Below are 24,927 nucleotides of genomic sequence, written 5' to 3'. Positions count from 1 at the left end.
TAAGCCGATGAAATTTATTATTTATTCATTTGAGTTATAAACGAGTTTGGGTATAATATTTTTTGACAGAAATCAAATAACATGTGATGTAAAATTTTAATTAGAACTTAATTAAATATTAAATATTACAAAATGTTGTAATTTTAATTTTTCATGTATGTATGTGATTGGCGTTGCAACCGTTTAGCCGGTTATAGCCGAATCGACGATAGTGCGCCACCTGTCTCTCTCCTTCGCAGTTCGGCGCCAGTTGGAGATCCCAAGTGTAACCAGGTCGCTCTCCACCTGGTCCCTCCAACGGAGTGGAGGCCTTCCCCTTCCTCGGCTTCCTCCGGCGGGTACTGCATCGAACACTTTCAGGGCTGGAGTGTTTTCGTCCATTCGGACAACATGACCTAGCCAGCGTAGCCGCTGTCTTTTTATTCGCTGAACTATGTCAATGTCTCGTATAACTCGTACAGCTCATCGTTCCATCGTCTGCGGTATTCGCCGTTGCCAATGTTCTGAGGACCATAAATCTTGCGCAAAATTTTCCTCTCGAAAACTCCTAGTGTCGTCTCATCTGATGTTGACATCGTCCAAGCTTCTGCACCGTAAAGCAGGACGGGAATGATAAGCGACTTGTAGAGCTTGATTTTGGTTCGTCGAGAGAGGACTTTACTGTTCAATTGCCTACTCAGTCCAAAGTAGCACCTGTTGGCAAGAGTTATTCTGCGATGGATTTCGAGGCTGACATTGTTCGTGTTGTTGATGCTGGTTCCCAGGTATACGAAATTATCTACGACCTCGAAGTTATGACTGTCAACAGTGACGTGGGAGCCAAGACGCGAATGCGCCGACTGTTTGTTTGATGACAGGAGATATTTCGTCTTGTCCTCATTCACCTCCAGACCCATTCGCTTCGCCTCCTTATCCATGCGGGAAAAAGCAGAACAAACGGCGCGGTTGTTGCTTCCGATGATATCAATATCATCGGCGTACGCCAGGAGCTGTACACTCTTGTAGAAGATTGTACCTTCTCGGTTTAGCTCTGCAGCTCTTATAATTTTTTCCAGCATCAGGTTAAAGAAGTCGCACGATAGTGAGTCACCTTGTCTGAAACCTCGTTTGGTATTTTCATAGAAAGGCGAAATAAAATGGTTTCAATTCCAGCTATTGAAATTCTGGAAGATTTTGAGTATATTTCTCCAACTCTCATCCAGCTTCGTCAAAAATTTCCATGACAGAATATCCCGGCTGTAATAAACAAATAGGAATTCTCTTAAAAAAACAAACGAAACGTAGCAAGTTTAAATTTAGACTCTCTATAAAAAAATAATTTTTACTCGAACGAAGCTTAAAATATTCATGGTGCCATTAAAAACGAATTTACCATACTACAAAAATATGTTTGACATTAATAAGCAAAAACTATAAATACATATATTCAATATACTTATGGATACATAACGAATTAATGACAGTGTTAAGTGATTTCCATTGCCACTCATAACCATAGCCATGACTGCTCTACTATAATGCACAGGCTTTATCATATCATATCACACTAACGGTGAGCGTTTGTGCTTCTGGCTGACATGGAAATTAATCGGCTCGTTTATGCGGCATTAACGTACCTTATATTTACATACATCTATGCCTTCCAATAATGTGAATATATTTCAACATCTACGAGTATATGCAGGCAGACATACTGATAGCTTAATTGATAATAATCCGACTATAATGCAGGCTCAGTTTCAGAACGTGAAATTAAGCAATGGTATTGACTGCAATTCTGTGGAAAAACGTCTGCATGTAGTTGAACTACATCAAAGCAATGCAGTGAAGCGTTCGCGCGCACAATGAGGTTAAAATATTGTACAGGAGGCGTATGTAGACTGCTCTTCTACATTGCAATTACTTAACTGCGCAAAAGAAGCTTAATATCATTACTTTGTGTTGCGGAAATTGCACGCCATGCTGCCACATCAAACGAATAGTCAGTGAATTATTTTTTTTGTAATTTCGGACACAGATCAGATTTGCATACAGACAGAACCAAAATTTTTTGTAAGCATACTTTACAGATTTTTATGCAAATTGAATTAAAAATTTGCTTTGCATCGGATATACTTGTAATTAGCCAAAGGTATTATGAAATTTGTAATTGTAATCTTTGATGAAAAATAATTGAAAGGAATGCTTAATAAGCTTTGCAAAATACACAATTCAGCTAAAGAAAATGATCGTACTTTCCAAAAGTGCTGATCATGATTTTCCATGGCGTATACGTAACCATAAAATAAGGGTGTGAAATGTTCATAAAACCTAAATAAGGAACTTGAAACTTTTTACATTTAAATCAAATTTGCATTTAATTAATGCAATGAAACTCTTCAAATCATTAAATTAGGCGCTTCAAATTTAATTATATGGAAAGTCCACAATAATAATTTAAGCACTTTTCAAAACATTTTTATACTCTCGCAACAAAGTTGCTAAAGAGAGTATTATAGTTTTGTTCACATAACGGTTGTTTGTAACACCCAAAACTAAACGAGTTAGATATATGGTTATATATACCAAAGTGATCAGGGTGAAGAGTGGAGTTCAAATCCGAATGTCTCAGAACACCTGTCTTCACTCGTTGTACTAATTCCAGCGATGCATTTGTCCGAGGAACAGTTTTCCTACGCTCAATTAGCTGTTTGTAAAGCTGGACTATGTTCTTCAGGGTTGTTTTGTTTGGCTAATATTACTTATGAACGGTTAGGGAGTCGAAGTTTATTAGTTAATAAGGGATTATTAAATTTTATGCCTTCTATGACTTTATGATGATTTTTACTAAGAGCTTGTAATATAGCAGCTCCTCCTCGATCCGAACGTTTATCAAAACGCAAAATGACGGTAATTTTTTTGAACCGTTTTAGGGACATTGTTGCTCGAAATATAGGTCGTCCATAAACTTCAGACCACAAGCTGTCGAGGCAATTATACTGCCACGCCCACAAAATGGCGAAAACCGAAAACATATAAAGTACCATAACTAAGCCATAAATAAAGCTATCGAAATAAAATTTGGTATGAAGAATAATTTTTAGGTCGCAAACCAATAGAGCTAAATAAACCAAACTTTCTGCAGTCGTTTTCTTTACCAACTTCTTAATACAGTCCAAAAATGAAAGAAATCGGCTAATAACCACGCCCACCTCCCATGCAGAGGTTCGGTTGAAAATTACTTAGAGTGGGTTAACTCACTAAAGAAAAACGTCAGAAACACTAAATTTCACATAAGAAATGGCAATGGAAGCTGCACTCAGATTTTTGTACAAAATCGAAAATAGGCGTGGCGTCGCCCACTTTAGGGTCAAAAAACATATCTCAGGAACTACTCAACCGATTTCAATGAAACTTGGTTTGTAATAGTTTCTTTACATCCCAATGATATGTTGTGAAAATAGGCCAAATCGCTTCACAACCACGCCTACTTCCTATATACCAGAACTCTGAAGTCGATCTGAATCGTTTACTTTACAATATATAAAGTAAGCACCGAACACAAGGACCTCGGTGCTTCTAACCTAATATTATGGTTTCCAACTTTCAATGGACTTTATACAATATATATGACGAATATGTCGGTCAAATTGTGTATTATATAATATAAAGTTAAATAAATAAATTGCGAGAGTATAAAATGTTCGGTTACACCCGAACTTAGCCCTTCCTTACTTGTTTAATACAGTTTTTTTAATTTTTCCATAAATACATAATTTTATTTACATAATAACAAGCCTACATATTTATTATTATCGTTAACGCAAAAATTAGAAACCGAAATTGAATTTTCAAAATTTTGCAATGTTTTAAAATCGCCTTAGATAACTCATAAGCTCTATTGTCATAGCCACGGTGAGGAATTCTTATATTAATTCTTATTATTAAGTTCAAAAATATTGGAAATAAACGAAATATAAAAAATTAGAAAAGTGAAAGTAGTTGTCAATGAAATGTTGAGAGGAGGAAATAAAACAACAACAACTTCGACTAGTAAGAAAATATGATTTTCATTATGGTTATGAAGTGCTGAAAAGCTTTACATCTTTTACTTATTGTTGGAAGTGCTTTTTGAACGCAGATTTGTATGACAGCTGTGGGTTTTTTGGTTATAAGACTTATGTTGGCATTGTATACATACATATAGAATATAGAATTTCATTTCGATTACTTTCCGTTTGTTGGTTTCTGTGTAGTTTTATATATAACTGTAATTTTTTCTGGAACTTTGAATTGATTTATTGTGATTGTGATTTTCCCTTCCACACACCAGTAAGCAATAAGCAAGAAAAAATTAAAGAGAAAAAGAAAATACGTTAAAGAAATACACCATAACAGCAAAGCATTGGCGAGAAGGAAAACAACGTATCTTGGAAAACAGCCACGATGGTGAAATGCCATGAAGCCAATTCTATTCAAAAGTGGGATATAAAATAAACCAAGGCGTTGGCATGGCAGTGAAAACTGCAGCGTATTGAATGCACAATAAAAAGCGCAGTCAAAGCATTAATGCTGCAATTGTAAAAATAGTGTTACAGATTGCGGGTCATACATACACGAATTCACACACACTCTCTCTAATATACGCGAACACACTTGCTATCACTATCAGTGTGCAAAGATAGCCCAATAGTAATAGAAATCGTACAAAGTGCAGAAAATAGTAAACTAGATGCTAAGACTATTGATAAGGGCAGTCGCAATGTCAATGCAATGTGCGCATAAAACTCCAACTGTCCTTGGATAAACAAAGACATGTTGTGTACGTGCTTGTGTCTATTTACTATATTCTTACTAGTTCTCTCCTTCACTGGTGCGAAAGTAAGAAGAATAATGCTGGACTATACTATGTTTATGTGACCTTCATAAACATTCGTGTGGTTATGCGGCCACTTAGTGTTTTAGTATGCTTTTTCAGAACAATTTCTGTGTTGGTTGATATAAACTAGGTAAGTAGTTATGTGTACAAAATGCATAGATAAATAGAAATGAAAGATCACAACGCTGCTACGAGGATTGTTTATCCAAACTATTGGCACTATCAGCTACCACAGAAAGTTTAATAAATTGTTAACAAGCTAGTTCCCTTATAGCATTTTTACACAGGAGCTAATTGATCACTCTACCGGCCTTTACTCGATTAAAACGCTGATTTAGATCGATTTACAATACAAAATAAAAATCTAATTTTTCTACATTAATTTTTAATTGAATTATAATCGGCTGAAAAGGCTTTTATATACCAACTGATTTATATCAATTTGTAACACTCATTGTCCTAAACGCCAAGCAGTTTAGCTGTCTTAATTATAATTTATATATTTTTTCCTCATCTTCCAGCACATATACATACATAGTACAACACTTAATCCCCTTGCCATTTGCACACAAAACGTTGCATTAAATTATTTAGGGGTGTAAATTAGAAAAATAGTATCTAAATACAACAATTTTCTCTGCAAAAATGCATGTTGAAATGAAGACCGTCTGTTATAAAAGCAATTTGTTGCAAATGGCGATAGTAATAGAATTGGGATTTTTGAGAGAAGAAAAACTGATGCAAAATACTTACATAGTTTGTGTACTGGAAAATAAAGGAAACCAAGGCATCAAAGCGTAAGGATAAAAAATTTTAAGATGAGGTAGAGGGTACTTATTTGGGAGAGAAGTGACTATGGGACAGAACTTCATCACCAGTGAAAAATTCATGAGTAATAGTACAAAGCTTTGCGGATGACCTTATTGAAAGTTTATTCGGATTGCCTAAGTTTGTATAAATAAATTAGCAGTATGAGAACACCAGTAACAGGAAAAAATGGCACCAAACATCACACAAACTTGCCTTATTTGCCACCGCCAAGCAACCTTTCTCAATATTTCAGTTACTTGTTTTTCTTAACATTATAGATGTAGCCTTTCAATGCTTCTACGCTATATTTTCGTTGCATAACTTCACTTGACGAATTATGTGACAGCTAAAGGAGTTAAGCGCATCACAGTTCATAGAGAATTTCAATGGGAAAGAGCGACGACAAGAAGGAAAAAGGCAGAGAAGGTAAGAAGAAGTAGCATTATTGAAATTGTGGAGAGTGTAAAGTAGTTGGGAACAATAGTTCGCATGTATGTAAAATTTACGGTATGGTGGCACCAATGGGACCCGTGTGACTTTAGAAAAAACTTAAAAGCAAATCAAACGTATTGTGGAAGGAAAGGTGAAGTGAAGTAAAACTATATTAAAATAAAAAATAAAAAAAACAATAATTCAAAATTTACCTTGAAATGAGACTTCTCATTCCTAAATTTTAGGTGTTACAAACCATTGGGTAAACAAAATTTACTCTTTGCAACATGTTGCGAACGTATAAACATATAAAGTAGCATACAGTGTAATTTAGACCAACAAAATTTCAAATTGTCGGAAGCAGTCGGTATCCGTGTGATGCTGTGTAATTTTTTGCTCACTTGCCATGACGGCGTGTGAAAATTTGAACAAACGCGTTGGCAAAAGGCAGAAAATAGGGAAAGCGGTATTGACACCGCCTGTGGCATTGCGGTAGCCTGCCTTTCGCTCTTAACGCTTGTTTCTGTTTTGCTTCATGGCTTGTGGTTACGGTGCAATAAGTTTGCAACAAAACTAAAAACTAACTATAAAACCGCATGTGTATGCGGATTTTCATGCATATGTATATGTACATATGCGTGTATACATATATTTGAGACAAGTTTGGTTTAAATAATCGCAAAATTATTTCACACTTGTTGGTGCATTATTTCCTAATACCGAGGTGACTTATTTATGTCATTATGTGGAAATTAACTAGAACGATGAAACGGTGAAACATATAGGGGTTTCCGGAAAACCATCTGAGGGAAATTCTTATAAAAGGTAAAATGATAATCATCGGGTATAGTAGGAAATATATAATGCACACAATGAGTCCTTTAAGACTTTTATATCAAATAGCATAAATTGAAATTATAAATGTTTGCATAATAACGACTTTGTCATAAGCAATTATTCATATATTTCCTCAATTCTCCATCATTTACGGTTCTAAGAATAATGTTGTAGAATATAAAAATATAATACTTAGACAAATGGTGTAAAATCTACCGTTTTGTTTTTTATTTACCAAACCATTACTGTCAACGTCAGCTACTTGTTCATATTAATGAAAAGGTTGCTCATACGCACCAACCCAGCTACGGAGAACTATCAGCATACTTTTGAATATAATAAGTATTACCTAAATAGATTTGACCGATACCATAGAATATATGTTGTGTTCAGAATGTTCTGCTTTAAGTTTATGTTTACGCTCAGAGTATTTTATAACGATCGTAACCTTACATTGCATACGGCATTTGTATGCCCATTCGTCTACTTATATGTATTATCTGAGAAGTATTATCATCGCATTGTTGATCATAAGAATTTTGTAAGAAACATAATCGTGAATCTATGTATGTATGTGTGTATATACATACATATAACAATCCAAAATGTGATTTGAAATATCACCCATGGCAGTTGAATGGACTCAGACATGAAACATATATGTATATATTATATTAACCACAGAGGCGACTGAATTCACAGGAAATAGCAGTCTACATATTTCATAATGGAGTTTGCCTCAAGTTGTGCTGACTTTCATGGGTATTTTCTATTTTCTTTGTGCGTCTACGCAATTTTAATGTTGTTAAAGGGTACTGTATTTAAGCATTTTTACGTGTGTGGGGCGTATGGGTAACATTCGCAGTAACTCTCACAGAGGGCAAACATAAGCAGCCAAACAAAACATAGTAAATTAACAACTAATGGATGGGCAAATGTTTGGCATTAATTTCCTCATTACGCTAAAAACCCCCTCACGCTAAAAACCCCCTCTTATGCCTTTAGTATGAGAACTGAATTCGATTAAAAATTCCATATTTTAGTCTTACCTACATACTACCTTACTTGGTAGTTCTGTGCAGAATTTGAATCCACACATGTGACAAAAATTAAGTTAAACTTTATTTTGTAGTACTCACTGAAGATCGAATTACATAAAATATATTTTTCCAATGAACTAGCACCGAAATTACATATACTAAGCGCATATTCATGTTAACGGGCTAATAAATAACAAAATTTGTGCAAATATTTTCTTATTGACAGTAAATTGATGTCGTTACTACTGTTACTGGATTTTATTGGGAACAAAATTTTTTGAATGTCAACAGTACATTAAGAATAGTTGTTGGTTAGAAAAGTGAGTGTTTTTTTCCCAATGTTGTGAAATTTCGCATATGCATATGTTAGTTTTCCTTTGTTGATAGTATACATTTTATTTTCATTTTTCAGTTCAATTTAACAATTTCGAAAGCACGTAAGGATAATAAATATTTGGAATTGCAAACAACAAATATAAATCTTTTACTCCTCCTTTATAGTGTGAATTGACAAATCGTTGCTAAAACCAAAATCTCAGCATACCATATTCTGTTATTAGATACACCAATTATGTTATTAGTCCACGTCATGTCATTTATGAGCATATGTATCTGCTGCGGAAACCATGCCAACTTTCAATCAAACAGCAACAACATGTTAACATCACATCAACTATCAGCAGTTAGCAGCCAACAGCCATTATCGCTTACTGGAATTGCCTGGTTACCTTTTGATTAGCGTTTAGGCCAAACTGCCTATTTCAGCAACGAGCGCCTGCAAGCGTGTTAAGGTCATAAAAGTGAATAGCCGCAGAACATCCAAACAACTACACACCATCCAACAAACGGGTGTTTGTATGTAGGAAGCACCACCTAACAATGCTTACCACCTTACTCTATGTCTGTCTGCTGATGTGGTCCATTCTGAGTGTGTAAAGATATATGTACATATTTGGTGTTTGTGTGTGGCAACATGTGTTAGTTGCTTGTCAACAATCAATTGTTGTCCGCTAGTCATGTTTGTACGATTGCAAATGGAAGCGACTGGTATATGTATGTGAGGGCATATGTTGGTATATGTGTTAGATGGGATTTGTGTCAGCGAGTACTTAGGCGAAAGAAATTGGAAGAAAACTGTTAGGGAGAATAATGAGAAAGAAATCAGTTAATCGATTGTAGTTAAAATTCCTGTTACGAGTTTTAAAATACTATTGTCTGTGAAGAACTTGAATTAAACATTTTTTTAAAAATGTTAACAGTTAATATGTCAATTTGGTTCTTCTAAATTTAGCAATGAAGTGCAATTTGTGGCAGCCAGACAACTCTTGATTAAACGTAACGGTACATTATCTCACTTTCCCTTTTAGACAACTTAGATAATATTCTTTCTATTTTATAAATTTAATCTCTCCGGAATGTTTTCATACTCTAAATAACAACACTAACAAATTAAGAAATGAAATTAAGTATACGAGTTAATTTAAATTGGAAACGATTGTTGGACAATCTTGGCATTGCGCTGTGGGAAGTGTTCATTGTATTTGTGGTTACCGTTAGAGAATATTTTCTCAACGCACAACTTAAATGTTTTCACTTTCTTGGTATAATTTTTTTGTTTATTTGTACGATCCATTTCTTGCAATTTCCATTCTTTAATTTCGTATTTAGATTCGTCGTATATATATATATATGTATGTACTAAGGATGCAACTTTGTTCTCCCTTAAGTGACTATAGAGCTGTGGTCTACGTCACATGTAGAAGTTGTAAAATAGTCGGACTTAAATAATGTATTGTCAGAGAATTATACAACTACTTAAACACATTTGAATGTTCACTGAGTCTATAATATGTATATTAGAAACAGATTTTATACATTCATTTAGTGTTTATTTATACACGGTGACAAGATTAATACATTCATCAAAAACTTTGATATGACTTTGTTCACTTTAGTGTTATGTAAAAAAATGAAAATATTTATTTTATTTTGGAAAATAAAATGATATGCTTCCAGCCAAATCTATGTCTTTTGTGTCTCGCGCAAAATGTCGACGTTATTTCAAATTATTAACATTATTCTATTTGTTATTAATGATAATAATGAATTGAAACCTCTTGACAGTGTTCCTTGGTGAATGTCAATAGATACATAATAACAAGTTGGCACAAACATGCTCAGCAACATGATAATACAAAGAAAAGAAGACACAAACTGTAACAACTCAACTGCATTGCAATATCAAGAGCTTTATCAGCTACAATACAAAATTATCAATCTGTAAATGCTGATGCTGGGGTATTTTTACTACTTTTAGTAACATGTTGTATCGCACATCTGCACTTATCTTTGTTGGTATTAAATTAATTATGTATTTTTTAGATTTTTCTATCCTTTACTGTCTACCTTCTTTCCCTCTCTCTCATAAAGTTTCTAATTCGCCCGACAGTCCCTCTGATATATAGTCGGCTTGCTTTCCTTAGCATCGTTATTGGCCAAGTTATTGCCTGACTGAAATGCTCCCTATATTACCTTCAATGCCTTCTTGCTATTTTAAACGGTTTTTGCCTTTTTTCTTAGATATGTATATGTGTGCATTTGGTGTTTGCAGTGTTCTCTGTGCTAACCTTTTCACTTTTTTGCACATATGAACATTCCAAATCTGTTTACTATGATATAACAATAATAAAGAAGAACAGAAACAGATTTTTGTCTAGCCCGATTACATGAAGATAAAATTGTGCTTACGGTGGAAAGAAAATTTGTTTTATGAGATATAAAAGAACAGTGGAAGAAATGAGATTGATTGACTTATCATACAGTAAGTAGAAGAGAACAAATTGGTGTAAAATTATTGCTTTGCAAACACTTATTCTTCAAATGTATGTATACTCTCAAAGAGTTTGCATTGAGGCTCCACCAAAAATACTCTCGTATTCACTAAATCCGAAGATATGTAGTAGTGTTAAATGGAGTTATAAATGGTACACAATTTAATATGTCAATAACTAAGTTCTAATAGCATTTTTGCGACCTATGGATAAGCTATAATATGTCAATTGCCACTTACCACAAAAGCTGTTTGCAAGCCACTCACACTAGTTGGTAGCTAAGAGTGTATTGTTCAATATATGAGTAACATATAGACAGTGAGAATTGCATGCTGTAACAACTACTTGTTGAATGTAAATGTACATGTGTGTTTCTACCATCCATTTTGCATTTACACTCTGCATAATGGACATTTTAAAGTGCTGCATTTGCTCAAATGTAAGTAGTCATAACCACATATACTTCTAGGTAATTATGCCAGTTAATTATAGTTAAGTTGCAAGAATTGTTTAAAAGCACTCGCTAGTTCCAACCGTAATACCGGCGCTACTCTTGAGAAATGCTTCACTTTTCTATTTTGTTGTTTTTTGTTTACTGCGTCTACTTTTCAATTGCATAATAAAGCTTTCGTGGTTTGAATTGTTAGTTTAAAATGCTGGAAGCGTTTTTTGTGCTTTGTAGTGTTGCATTTTTAATGCACTTGCTTTGTCTCGTTCGTAATAACACTGCCTTGCGCTTTGACACTTGGAGTCGTTCCAAACTTCAAAATAGTTTATTTGTATTCAACTATATGTGTTTGCGCCTAGTTTCACACATATAACCCTGAATATATTTCGTGCCTCGCGCTGTCTGAGTATCTTTTGTATTTTGGGTTGAATTTAAAAGAAGTGAGAACAATTTTGGTATTCCGAACACTAAAAACAAATACAGCATGCCTAAGTTAGAATATAATCAATAATTTTCCACTCACACAATTTGCAATACTTATAAACGCGAAAAATTTATATCAAAATCAACCCAATTAACACAATTAACAAAATTTATTGCAAATAAACTTCGAACTTCAAACGGAAGCCCTTAGAAAATTTAACATTCAGTCGCACATGAATGTCGCAATTTGTCAAATAAAAATATACTGTCCTTTGAATTTGTATTGCTAAAATTATCAGTTTTATTACTTATTTCAAAATACAAACTGAAATACAATTCTAGCAAAGGATTAGTTGTAAAACGCTAGCAAATAATTTTTGTTATGCCTTGTTAAACAAACAGTCGACTGGTCGGGCAAGGCACTTGCACTAAAACAAACATGGCTTATATGTATTCAAATATTCACAAAATCCTGTAAAGTTCGATTTTTCCAATTGCAAGGAAGGCAGTTGACATATTAATTCATAAATGAAAACCCCGAAGAGGTGAAAAGATGTCTGTGTTCAATTCTGGGCCCAACGGACTACGATGGTACTTTACATAAAGCCAATCCGTTGCATTACCTAAAAAAAGTCTGTTTTATAATAAAAAAAATTAAATTATGTAAAATGCGCGGAATAAAAATATAGTTATCATATACTAGTAATATTGTACTTTCTTAAATAAGTCAAAAAGAAAGCAGTGAAAAGATAATATCAATTGAAAACGTTTATTGTTATTATTACTGTCATGGCTTTTGTCAATAAAGCCATGCTATTAATCAAATTTTATTATGCACCAACCAACCTATAACTGTATTCAATTGTAAGGCTCTTAACGGCTTTGCCTATTTGCAGGCGCGCTTTCCACTTCATAAAAATCAATCCTCAACTCACTCTTGCGCACACCCAATTTTGTCGGTAAAACTTTTGCTATAAGCCCTTTGTCAGAAATTGCGACAAATTAATATGCTTCGGTCAACTGGTTTGCACAACCGATTGTTCCAACAGCAAAAAATACGTTATTTTTTAAGCGTACACATCTCACTGTTTTGACCGGCATAATTGAGTGAGTTTAAATTGGCCTGCTGCCGGTTTTCTCAATTACCATGAGCGCACTTGGCTGTGTGCCAAGTAATGAAAGTTAACCAAAGTATAAATGATACCGACGACAATCATATGTAAATAATTGTATGGGGGAGAAGATTCAAATTTAAAGCCTGCGGGCAGCTCTGTGCTAAATTGACTAAATTATTACAGAATTTAATTACTTTGCGTGGAGTATGTAACATATTTCTAACGGAATAAATTTTAGTTCTTCTTGACTGGCGCAGGCATCGCTAAAGCGGTTATAGTCGAAGTAAATTTTACTTACTATCTTAAACACCTTCTCTGTCCAGTTGTGTTCTAAATTAAAAATCTGGTTTTAAAAGTGTTGAAATAACTACATAACAATTATCTAGCATAGTGCCAGCTGTTGCATATAAAGCCGCATGTTCCAGCGGCTACACATAAAAAAATGTATAAGCAATGCATGTAAGAGCAAATACTCGCAAATTATATGCTTGTCGAGTATATTTCGCCATGAGAAATTAGAATGTGCGAATGTACATGTAACCCACAAATATTCTTATGGAATTGTATCATAAACTATTGCAGCAATAGACAATGCGCCAGTATGTATGCTAAGGACAAGAGAGCAAGTAAACATTTGACTAAATACGGAATCTTTTGAATTTATAAATGTATCGATACGAACAATAGTACACAAGCCTAACGCTTTCCTAATCATTATATTCATTGAAATCTTTTTAAAAACTTTTCACAATTTTAATAATTTATTTTTTCAATATATATTTGTATGTATGCATGTCCATTAAACATTTTTCATAGTTGCGTGATAGAAATTTACTTCGATTCAATTTGTGCTAGCAATAAAAGCGACTCAAAACTATACCAAAAGTTAAAATCACAGCGCAATTGAGAATAATGAAGCCAGCACTACTAGTCAAGCAAAATAAAAGCATATGCAACTATTCGTTTGGCATGTGCAACATTACTACATTACATTCGTTCATCGAACAAACCGACACAGTTGTCATGCAATTTCAATACAATTCAATTTAATTCATTGATAACCTTTCAGATTCAATTGTGCCGACTGTCCATTTTTCTATTTGTCAACTGGATGGAATCATATTTAAATGTAGTTCATGAAAATTGCTAAATTGCATGTATACATGCTCAGTAATAAAAGTATAGTTGCATGCAATAGCTTTTCAATATTGTAAACAATAACAATAATAATGATAATAATACCAGTACAAACATAGCCTTAAAAATATACTAATGCGTGTGTGTAAAGGAAATTGAAAACCAGTAAATAGTACAAAGAATTAATTTTTAGAATTCGAAAAGTTAATGTGCTTGTTCATCTGCAACTTATATAAAATTCACCTTCACTCACGAGTGTCAAACACTTTACCAGCGCTTACCTTTTGTTTTCATAATCATGCAATGGAATGACATTCAATTATTTGTAAAGGCATCAACGAATCGATCGAAGGACTTTTTTCTTTATATGAGTATATTCTTCTCGTGAATTCCTTTGAAGTGAAGTTTCATAAGATCTTCATCATATGTAAATATTATTTCTCCATACTAACTGATTATTAATCAACTATAATAATCGTCATTGCATTTTTAACAGTTTCTGAAAATTCACTTGCACATAATACTCCCATAATTTCAATGCATATTTGAACAAGTAAGGCTTTCGATGTTTCCACAGCAATATTATGAATCTCGAGAATATAGAGTATGTTAATTACTTTGAATCGAGAAAATTCACAGTCCGTAATTGTTGGATGTATAATGTTCGTTAAAGCATAGAACGGAAATTTCTAATTTATATTCTTGATAATCTTATTACAACTACAATAAAACTTCACCTAAACGACTATTCGAATCACACAAATTCCATTAATTCGTTTCACTAAAATGAAATTTTCAAATATAAAAATCTTCAGAAGATAAATGTCCAGCAGCGCTTGTACGAACAGCTCTTGAGCAATCAATTAAATTTAATTTCTTGAAAGTAAACACGTAACGCTATAACGTTGCAGAAGACTTCCTCTTAAAATTCAACATGCACACAATTTCTGATTTCTAGACAAATTTAATTGAAATGATGAAAATGCAATGGAATCAGAAATCTGAACAAACTAAATACATTAAAACGACATTGTCAATTTTATCTATTTACTTATATCACAGCAAATATGCCGACTGCAAAACTTAATGGGATTCTGGTACGAAAGATTTAATTTCGTTAAATTTTTCCAATTGTGTTCTCCAATATTTTTATTGTGTTTCGCTTTGTTGCCATACTAGTAGCACACTGCATGTGATTGGCGTTGCAACCGTTTAGCCGGTTATAGCCGAATCGACGATAGTGCGCCACCTGTCTCTCTCCTTTGCAGTTCGGCGCCAGTTGGAGATCCCAAGTGTAACCAGGTCGCTCTCCACCTGGTCCCTCCAACGGAGTGGAGGCCTTCCCCTTCCTCGGCTTCCTCCGGCGGGTACTGCATCGAACAATTTCAGGGCTGGAGTGTTTTCGTCCATTCGGACAACATGACCTAGCCAGCGTAGCCGCTGTCTTTTTATTCGCTGAACTATGTCAATGTCGTCGTATAACTCGTACAGCTCATCGTTCCATCGTCTGCGGTATTCGCCGTTGCCAATGTTCTGAGGACCATAAATCTTGCGCAAAATTTTCCTCTCGAAAACTCCTAGTGTCGTCTCATCTGATGTTGACATCGTCCAAGCTTCTGCACCGTAAAGCAGGACGGGAATGATAAGTGACTTGTAGAGCTTGATTTTGGTTCGTCGAGAGAGGACTTTACTGTTCAATTGCCTACTCAGTCCAAAGTAGCACCTGTTGGCAAGAGTTATTCTGCGCTGGATTTCGAGGCTGACATTGTTCGTGTTGTTGATGCTGGTTCCCAGGTATACGAAATTATCTACGACCTCGAAGTTATGACTGTCAACAGTGACGTGGGAGCCAAGACGCGAATGCGCCGACTGTTTGTTTGATGACAGGAGATATTTCGTCTTGTCCTTATTCACCTCCAGACCCATTCGCTTCGCCTCCTTATCCATGCGGGAAAAAGCAGAACAAACGGCGCGGTTGTTGCTTCCGATGATATCAATATCATCGGCGTACGCCAGAAGCTGTACACTCTTGTAGAAGATTGTACCTTCTCGGTTTAGCTCTGCAGCTCTTATAATTTTTTCCAGCATCAGGTTAAAGAAGTCGCACGATAGTGAGTCACCTTGTCTGAAACCTCGTTTGGTATCGAACGGCTCGGAGAGGTCCTTCCCAATCATGACGGAGCTTTTGGTGTTGCTCAACGTCAATTTACACAGCCGTATTAGTTTTGCGGGGATACCAAATTCAGACATCGCGGCGTAAAGGCAACTCCTTTTCGTGCTGTCGAAAGCATCTTTAAAATCGACAAAAAGGTGATGTGTGTCGATACTCTTTTCACGGGTCTTCTCCAAAATTTGGCGCATGGTGAATATCTGGTCAGTTGTCGATTTTCCAGGTCTAAAGGATAAGGTCCAATCAGTTTGTTGACGGTGGGCTTTAGTCTTTCATACAGCACGCTCGATAGAACCTTGTATGCGATATTTAGGAGGCTGATCCCACGGTAATTGGCGCAGATTGTGGGATTTCCCTTTTTATGGATTGGGCAGAGCACACTGAGATTCCAATCGTCAGGCATGCTTTCTTCCGACCATATTCTGCAAAGAAGCTGATGCATGCACCTTATCAGTTCTTCGCCGCCGTATTTGAATAGTTCTGCCGGTAATCCATCGGCCCCCGCTGCTTTGTTGTTCTTCAAGCGGGTAATTGCTATTCGAATTTCTTCATGGTCGGGTAATGGAACATCTGTTCCATCGTCATCGATTGGGGGATCGGGTTCGCCATCTCCTGGTGTTGTACTCTCACTGCCATTCAGCAGGTCGGAGAAGTGTTCCCTCCATAATCCCAGTATGCCCTGGACATCGGTTACCAGATTACCACCTTGGTCTCTACATGAGGATGCTCCGGTCTTGAAACCTTCGTTAAGTCGCTTCATTTTTTCATAAAATTTTCGAGCATTCCCTCTGTCTGCCAGCTTCTCAAGCTCTTCGTACTCACGCATTTCGGCCTCTTTCTTTTTTTGTCTGCAAATGCGTCTCGCTTCCCTCTTCAGCTCTCGGTATCTATCCCATCAAGCACGTGTTGTGGTCGTTTGCAATGTTGCGAGGTAGGCAGTCTGTTTTCTCTCCGCTGCGAGACGGCACTCCTCATCGTACCAGCTTGTTTTTTGTCGTTGCCGAAAACCAATTGTTTCGGCTGCAGCGGTACGCAGTGAGTTTGAGATGCCGTTCCACAGTTCCCTTATACCGAGATGCTGATGAGTGCTCTCAGAGAGCAGGAGTGCAAGTCGAGTAGAGTATTTCGTGGCTGTCTGTTGCGATTGCAGCTTTTCGACGTCGAACCTTCCTTGTGTTTGTTGACGGGCATTCTTTGCTGCACAGAGGCGGGTGCGTATCTTCGCTGCGACCAGATAATGGTCCGAGTCTATATTTGGTCCTCGGAGCGTACGCACGTCTAAAACACAGGAGACATGTCTTCCGTCTATCACAACGTGATCGATTTGGTTCAGCGTGTTTCGATCAGGAGACAGCCAAGTAGCTTGATGTATTTTCTTATGCTGGAATCTGGTACTACAGACGACCATATTTCGGGCCCCAGCGAAGTCGATCAGCCTCAGGCCGTTTGGCGATGTTTCGTCATGGAGGCTGAATTTTCCGACTGTTGTGCCAAAGACACCTTCTTTACCCACCCTGGCGTTAAAATCACCAAGCACGACTTTTACATCGTGGCGGGGGCAGCGCTCATAGGTGCGTTCTAGGCGCTCATAGAAAGCATCTTTGGTCACATCGTCCTTCTCTTCCGTTGGGGCGTGGGCGCAAATCAGCGATATGTTGAAGAACCTCGCTTTGATGCGGATTGTGGCTAGACGTTCATCCACCGGAGTGAATGCCAGGACTCGACGACGGAGTCTCTCTCCCACCACGAATCCCACACCGAATTTGCGCTCCTTTATATGGCCGCTGCAGTAGATGTCACAAGGACCCACCTTCTTCCGTCCTTGTCCCGTCCATCGCATTTCTTGGATTGCGGTGATGTCAGCCTTTACTCTTACGAGGACATCAACCAGCTGGGCAGAGGCACCTTCCCAATTAAGGGTCCGGACATTCCAGGTGCATGCCCTTAAATCATAGTCCTTTATACGTTTGCCGTGGTCGTCATCAAAAGGGGGGTGTCTCATCCGAGGCTTTCGTAGATTTTTCATTGGGGGGTGTTTTTATGTGGTGGGTCCCAAACCCTACGCACAACCGCATAAGCGGGCTTCGCCTTCTCACTTTAGCTCGCCTTCAAACGGATGTCTGTTGGCTACCCAGAGGATACTTGGTCTAAAACCGGAAGTCGTGAGCTGCTTGAACCATGTGGAGAAGAATCGTTTCTGGCCACTCCCAAGTGAGTGACAATCAAAAACTTTCCTCACTTGCGTGAACTTCTACACATGATCCCATCCTCCTACACACTGCATACCATAGAATATTTAGAGAAAAGAAGCAACCAGCAGATGGCTTCTGCTTGGTCACATATCTAGTAAAGAATTTCTTTTAAAAAATTCGATATACCATAAAGAACCAGGGCGTAGGAAACACCTACGATATTGGCGTATTGAGAATATTTAGTCAAATGAAGTATTTAGGTATATCGTAATACGAATATTAGAATGAATTGTTCCACGTAAAAGTTGTTGCTGTAAAAGTGGTTGTGAAGTTAAATATCGAGAACGAATACTACTTTAGCAAACTGCATGAGGCACAAGGCAACATTCTAAGTTACAAGCAGTTAAATATATACATATATGAGTTAAATATATGTATACGAGCTGAGGCAATGTCAGCAAACATTCAAATCTACATACGTACAGAAACTACGAAACGGCAGTCAATAGCAGTTCCTATTTATGTAGTTGGTGTTGTTGCCTTGAAGTGACTACTTCAAAGTTGGTCGGTTGGTCTTGATATTTAAATATTGGCAAATGAAGCTTACCTCGCAGTGGTAAGCAAAAAGGTCAGGAAGAGACAAAAACGAGGCTGTTTTACCATACCAAATTTCATTCAAGTATTCAGCATTTATTCAACGCTATTCATAGTAGTGGCAGGAGTATTGGCGTTGCTCGCAATGAGACGTGAAATTGCGCTTACAAATACATATAAGCACAGAGAGGGAGGTTTCATCTCTAGTTAGCTATCTCCACTGAAAAAACTTACTTGTTGAAGTGATGAAAGGATTTCTGTGTTTTAGTTAATTGCTCGGCAAGCAAGGTGTTATAGACACAAATAATGTAAGGGTGGCCCTCTGAACAAATTATAGGTGAAAAATTTAATGTAATATTTACTAACAACTGAATTAGCAACTGAAATTTAAAGTATTCAAAATATATAAAAACACATTTCATAAGCGAAATGTCATGGTAACTTCTCTGTACGCTTTTCCACATAAACCGATTTCGTAAATCCATTTTGCAAAAATTTATTTAATACATTCAAAATTCCACAGAACTTTATGCTAAATAGAATCAAAAAGAAGATTTTGGACAAGACTTCTTGGAAATCAAGGAAAATTGCATGAAGCCTTGTGCACATATATCGCGGTGATGCCATGTGTCTATATATTATATATAAAAAGTAATAAGCTAAATGCATCTCTCATGTACATTTGCATATATCGCACATAAGTGATGAAAACACAGAACTCACTATCTATAAGTTCTGTGTAGGATAGAGTAAAGATGCAGGCAAACAGTTTGAATGTAAATAATAAAAAAATATTGAGCGTCCTAGCCGAACAAGATTTTCTTTTTTCCTTAATCTTTGCAGAAATTCCACAAATTTTGGATCATCGAGAAGTTAGATAAGTGTTTGCTACTGTGAGCCGGCAGTCGAAACTTTCGCATCAGCTAGGCCATCGAAAAGAAAACTGGCAGTGAAAAGCGGCACATCCATTCACTTAAGCAAGATTTATTTATTTGATGGATTTCTTTAATAAAAATATATATTTCGCACATTCTTTGTTATTTTTCTGTTTGATGCTGAGAAAGGAAGTCTGTCTCACTGTATAATTTTCAAAGTCCCGACTCGAATTACTCGCATGCAAATGCATTTCCTTTGCTCTTGCCTTTCCGTTTGCGATGCGATCTATTTTGGCAGACATCGTTGTAACTGGCATCCTCTGCTGCTGAGTTAGTAGCGTTGTGTTTAGTTTGTGTGTGACACATTGAATAAAGAGAACATGCGCCTAATGTTAGCTCCACTCAATTGGCATAATCGTTTGCCATATTGTCAGAGCTACAAGTGCGACGCCTTTTTTTGAATGCAAATCATATGTAAAAGCAACAGAAGTCGTTGATATAAGAATAAACTTACATTCAACAAATAATATGTATTTTCGTTGCCCATTACGAATCGAAAACAGATCTGAAATGATTCTTAAGTAAATGAGGCTGTTCTCGAAATGTGAAAGCAGAAAAGACTTTGAAATATCAATGCGATTGACCGAGTAATATGAATTCGGAAAATAGGAAATCATTTTTCTTGTCAACAAAACGCTTGAAAGGGTTTTGCACAGTTTTTTAACAAAACAAAAAAATTAATGAATGCATAATGTTAAAAAATAATATTCTTTGGGATGTACTCAGCAGGAGTGCATGGCGTATACGCAACTCAAAGTCAAAATTCGATCATAATTTTCAGGTTACGTATACAACGTGGTGTGCTATAATGTGGAGTATAAATTGCTTAAAATAAAAGTAACAACATGAAAGGCTAACTAAATGTATATTCTCTTATTCATATTCAACCAACATTTACCTAGGTAATTTTATATTATATGATATATTTATATGACATTTCTCTCATTTTTGTTTACCTTTCCCTTTTTTTCTTTTTTACAACTTCCCCGCCAGTATATCAATTTAACCTATTTAAAATTAAGTGAAATTAAATCGTTGAACTTGTTAAAAATTAGCGTTAAAATACGAAGTTAATTTATTAGCGCTTAATATGAAATTTCTGCTATCGTAACTTAATAAAATCATGCACGCAATGCAATATAGTTATTCATATATACAGGACACACGTCGAATGCTAAATAGAGTTAATGGTTGCAAAAATGTATAGTGTCGGTTTCATTAACATCAGTTAAAATATTGCTGGTTTTGAAACTAATACTAGCAACGATACTGCCAAGTTATACATATGTAGCTTAGTTAATGTAATCACACATTCGAGAAAATTTAGTTGAGCGAAAAACGTTTAAAACGTGGCAGGAATTTACACAATGTGCACATGCATACTCGTACGTGTCGTATACGCACCGTGTCGAATAATAATATAAACCTGCATATAACAATTTGCGTGTAACGCTTCACACAAGCTTATAGACCTCGTCAACTGAACACAAAATTTACTATAGCACATATTGTAAAATCAGTAATATTTAGTGTTGTAAGTTGAGTTTGCTCACTAACTGTTTTCTTTTCAGAAGCATTACATGAACTCGTATTCGTTAATGGAAACAATTAAAATATTTTCCGGAAGAGATTATTTTTTTTATCAAAACCTGGTGTCCTAAGTCAATGATCTACTTTCAATATTTGGCTCTCATAGCTTCCAGCAGTAAATACAAAGCCTTAAGTCGGATATCACTGTTATTGACTGGCTGCGCTTAGATTAGCGTATACTACAAATGAGTCAATTTCCCATCCGAACGCCTGCAGATATGTCCTTTTCAATGACCAGTTCACCTACACCATGTCAATTGGTCAGCAATCTGGGCAACATTTGTTAAGTGTCTATTACCCATCCATTGTTAGCTATCCAAGCAGTCACAGTTGTATAATTGTTTGAGCATATTTGGAACGATCTATTTTTTTTAACCCTTTATCGGGCAAGACAATATTTTTATGTAAGATTCGCATTTTTTATAAGCTACTGCTAAGAAGAAGAGAACTTTCTTTTATTTATAACGTATGGAGTTAATAAAGTGGTTTTTAATAGGGACGCTACAAAATTATTAAATTATTACTACTGAAATTCGGACGGCCTCAACTTTAAGAGCGCTACGTACAATTTATGGTCGTCATAATCGTTCTGTCAGATAAACAATTGAGCGTATGGGAAAATTTCAATCCACAGGTACAGTACAAAATATTATGTGCAGGGTGAGACAAAAAAGTGCCCGTAGTGTCAAGAATATTGCTCTTGCTAGCGCATCAATTGAGGAAGATCCAAATCAGTCTCTCATACGTCGTTCCCAAGCATTGGGCATCTTTTAACGCCATTGTGATGAATTTTGCGAAAAGATCTTGGCCTACATCTTTACAAGATCAAATTGACTCAAGAACTGAAGCCTATTGACCACCAGAATAGTCGTATGTTCGTGAATGGTGCTGAGCAATAACTTGGAAATGATTTGGTTTTTCATCGAAAAATCATCTTCAGCGATTAGGCTCATTTCTGGCTGAATGGCTTCGTCAATAGGCAAAATATGCATTATTGGTCAGGCAATAGTCATCACGTACTCCATTGCGGTTTATGGGCCGCGGCGGCGTTATTGGGACGTACTTCTTCTGTGACGATCAAAACCGACACCTTACTGTGAATTGGAATCGCTACCGCTCAATGATAACCGAATATTTTTGGCCCGAATTGGATGATATGGACTTGGATAATATGTGGTTCCGACAGGACGGAGCCACAATTATATAATATTATATATAAGCTGTAATCTTACTTTAACCTTTACCTTATATATAAGGTTTCGTGTTCGTATTCAACATTATAGAACACTTAAGAGACTACAGATTGAAGTCTTGCGATTTCATATAGTAATTCAACTTATAACCTGGAATTACTTGTTTGTAAAATTTTCAAGCGTTTCTAATGTAATTTGAAGTAAAAGATCTCCTGTAAAAATTTTTCAAATCAGAAAAAAAAATATTATTGACTTATAATTTTTCAAGAAGGTTAACACATTTATTTCATATCGCACTATAGATATATACGGACATAAAAATGTTTAACATTCAATATATTCGCTTTTATTTAATCGCTATTTTGATATGGCATAGCATTTACACCGATGCGTACTATTATTGTGATAAGGAGAGTAAATTATGTGGCACTAGAAAGCATTTTATGTGTGATCCGGATGCTGTGGTGAGTAACCGAAATATTATTTGTACTTGCCTAAACCAATAACCTCTCTAAGCCTAGCAAAGGCGATGTTCTTGGTCTTTTGCCATTGACAGGCTCAATTAAACGTCGTTATGTCGATCGACACAATGAGCATCGCAACAGAATAGCTGGGGGTGAAGTAAAATTCAAAGGCGGTAAAAAATTTCCGAAAGCCACTCGCATGCGTGAAGTAATCTGGGATGACGAATTAGCGTATATAGCCGGAATCCATGCAAAACGTTGTAATAAGCAGCCCGATGATTGCCACAGTACTGAGAGGTTTCCAGGCTCCGGTCAAAATCTGTATAAGAATGAAACAGGAAAACCAACGACAGGAACCGATATGATTGTATATGCAATAGATTCTTGGTGGGCCCAATCTGAATTAGTGGATGATGGCAATGCTATGGTAGACGAATTTCCGAAAGGGTGAGTGTTAATAATATGGCTTACTAAAATTATCAATTTAAGAAATTTTAAATGAATTTCAGCATTGGCGAACCGGATAGGAGCGATACCACCTCTTCAATTTCCTTTGATGTATTTATAGATTATGGAAATGAGACAGCTGTGCAAGGCGAATTGCCCAAAAGGTGAGGGTTAAGAATTCAAGAAAATTTAATCAATTTAAGAAATTTAAAACGAATTTCAGTCCGGACGCCTGGAAAAAGATCGGTAATTTCTCTGCAATTGCAAACGAGCGTGCAGCTTTTGTTGGTTGTGGCTTGGCGGTATGCCATAACTCTACTTCTAACGCTTATTGCATACATGTTACTTGTAATTACTCACGCACCAATGTAATTGGTACTTTTATGTACAAGAAAGGCAATTCATCAGCATCAGAATGTGATTATTATGAAAGTGTTCCCAGTAGTAAATATCCGCATCTTTGTAAAAATACTGGCAAAATTTTTGAAGATGGTAAATAAATTTTCGTATTGGCTATTGACAAATATTTAACATTAACCTTAATTAAAGCTATAGAAGCTAGTTTGATATGATGGAGATTTATTTTTTATATTTGCATCCTTATCAGCTCTTTCTCGGTATACAATTTTGATGCTCTGTCCACTACTTCAGACCCTGAGGAGCACCCACCTTACTCAAGTCTTTGGACATAAATTCAGGACTACATTGGATCTTCCTCGGTTTCAACCAGGTTAGGTAGTGGATGCTGCCGTCATCTAACTATAGTCTATAGTAACAATTTAAGTAATTTTTAGCATAACATTTGTTTTGGGGGTGGGATATAAGGCACTACGGAAAGTGTTATATTAGGTAAATGCATACAAAAGACAAAAATAAACACATTAATGAATCAAAGAAACACTCTCAATTCTCAAGATTCTAGGACCGGCATTATAATTTTCTGCAGTTCTTGAATGTAATCAAGCTAGAGAAGATAACAACCACTTATCTATGGCGTTCTCAGCGAAGAAGTGTGGTAGTATATGTATTTCTACTTGTATGCTTTTGTGCCTTAGCTGCACTAAGCCAATTATTACTGTCGCTGATTGTGCCAAACTTAGGTATATGAATGTGAGTCTTAACCACGTCTAACATTTGAATGTTCAGCTCAAAGGTCTAATAAATTTAATGGTTGCCTAGTAGCACGAAAATCAAACGGACCAGGCAAGTAGACCGGCCAACGGCCAGGCACCAACAGGGGAATAATCGAGCGTGGGTCACAACGAAATTGCGGTCAGCTGCAATGCGCTGGCAGATCACTTACTCAATCTACATACAACACTCTTGGAAAATCAAAATATGTTCACCACACCACTTCATCTCATCGTCAAGTCTTCACTGTAGCACTTATATGATAGTTATACTTTGATTC

General features: G+C 36.2%; 1 protein-coding gene across 2 annotated transcripts; it reads left to right on the top strand.

Annotated features, from left to right (window-relative positions):
* The first annotated feature begins 22,839 nt into the window (after positions 1-22,839).
* Positions 22,840-24,042, top strand: LOC128920450 (tabinhibitin 4-like). 2 transcript variants are annotated; one of them, XM_054227716.1, is made up of 4 exons: positions 22,840-23,069; positions 23,122-23,516; positions 23,579-23,680; positions 23,740-24,042. In XM_054227716.1, exons 1-4 carry the CDS (start codon positions 22,926-22,928, stop codon positions 24,014-24,016), a joined length of 918 nt encoding a protein of 305 aa, XP_054083691.1. In that variant the 5' UTR covers positions 22,840-22,925; the 3' UTR covers positions 24,017-24,042. The 2 variants fall into 2 exon arrangements, with proteins under 2 accessions (XP_054083691.1, XP_054083692.1); XM_054227717.1 differs by having other exon boundaries at positions 22,927-23,069; positions 23,127-23,516.
* The last annotated feature ends 885 nt before the right edge of the window (positions 24,043-24,927 follow it).

This window comes from Zeugodacus cucurbitae, chromosome 3, assembly GCF_028554725.1.
Source record: "Zeugodacus cucurbitae isolate PBARC_wt_2022May chromosome 3, idZeuCucr1.2, whole genome shotgun sequence".
Lineage (NCBI taxonomy): Eukaryota > Metazoa > Arthropoda > Insecta > Diptera > Tephritidae > Zeugodacus > Zeugodacus cucurbitae.
This window is presented reverse-complemented; position numbering and strand designations above follow the sequence as displayed.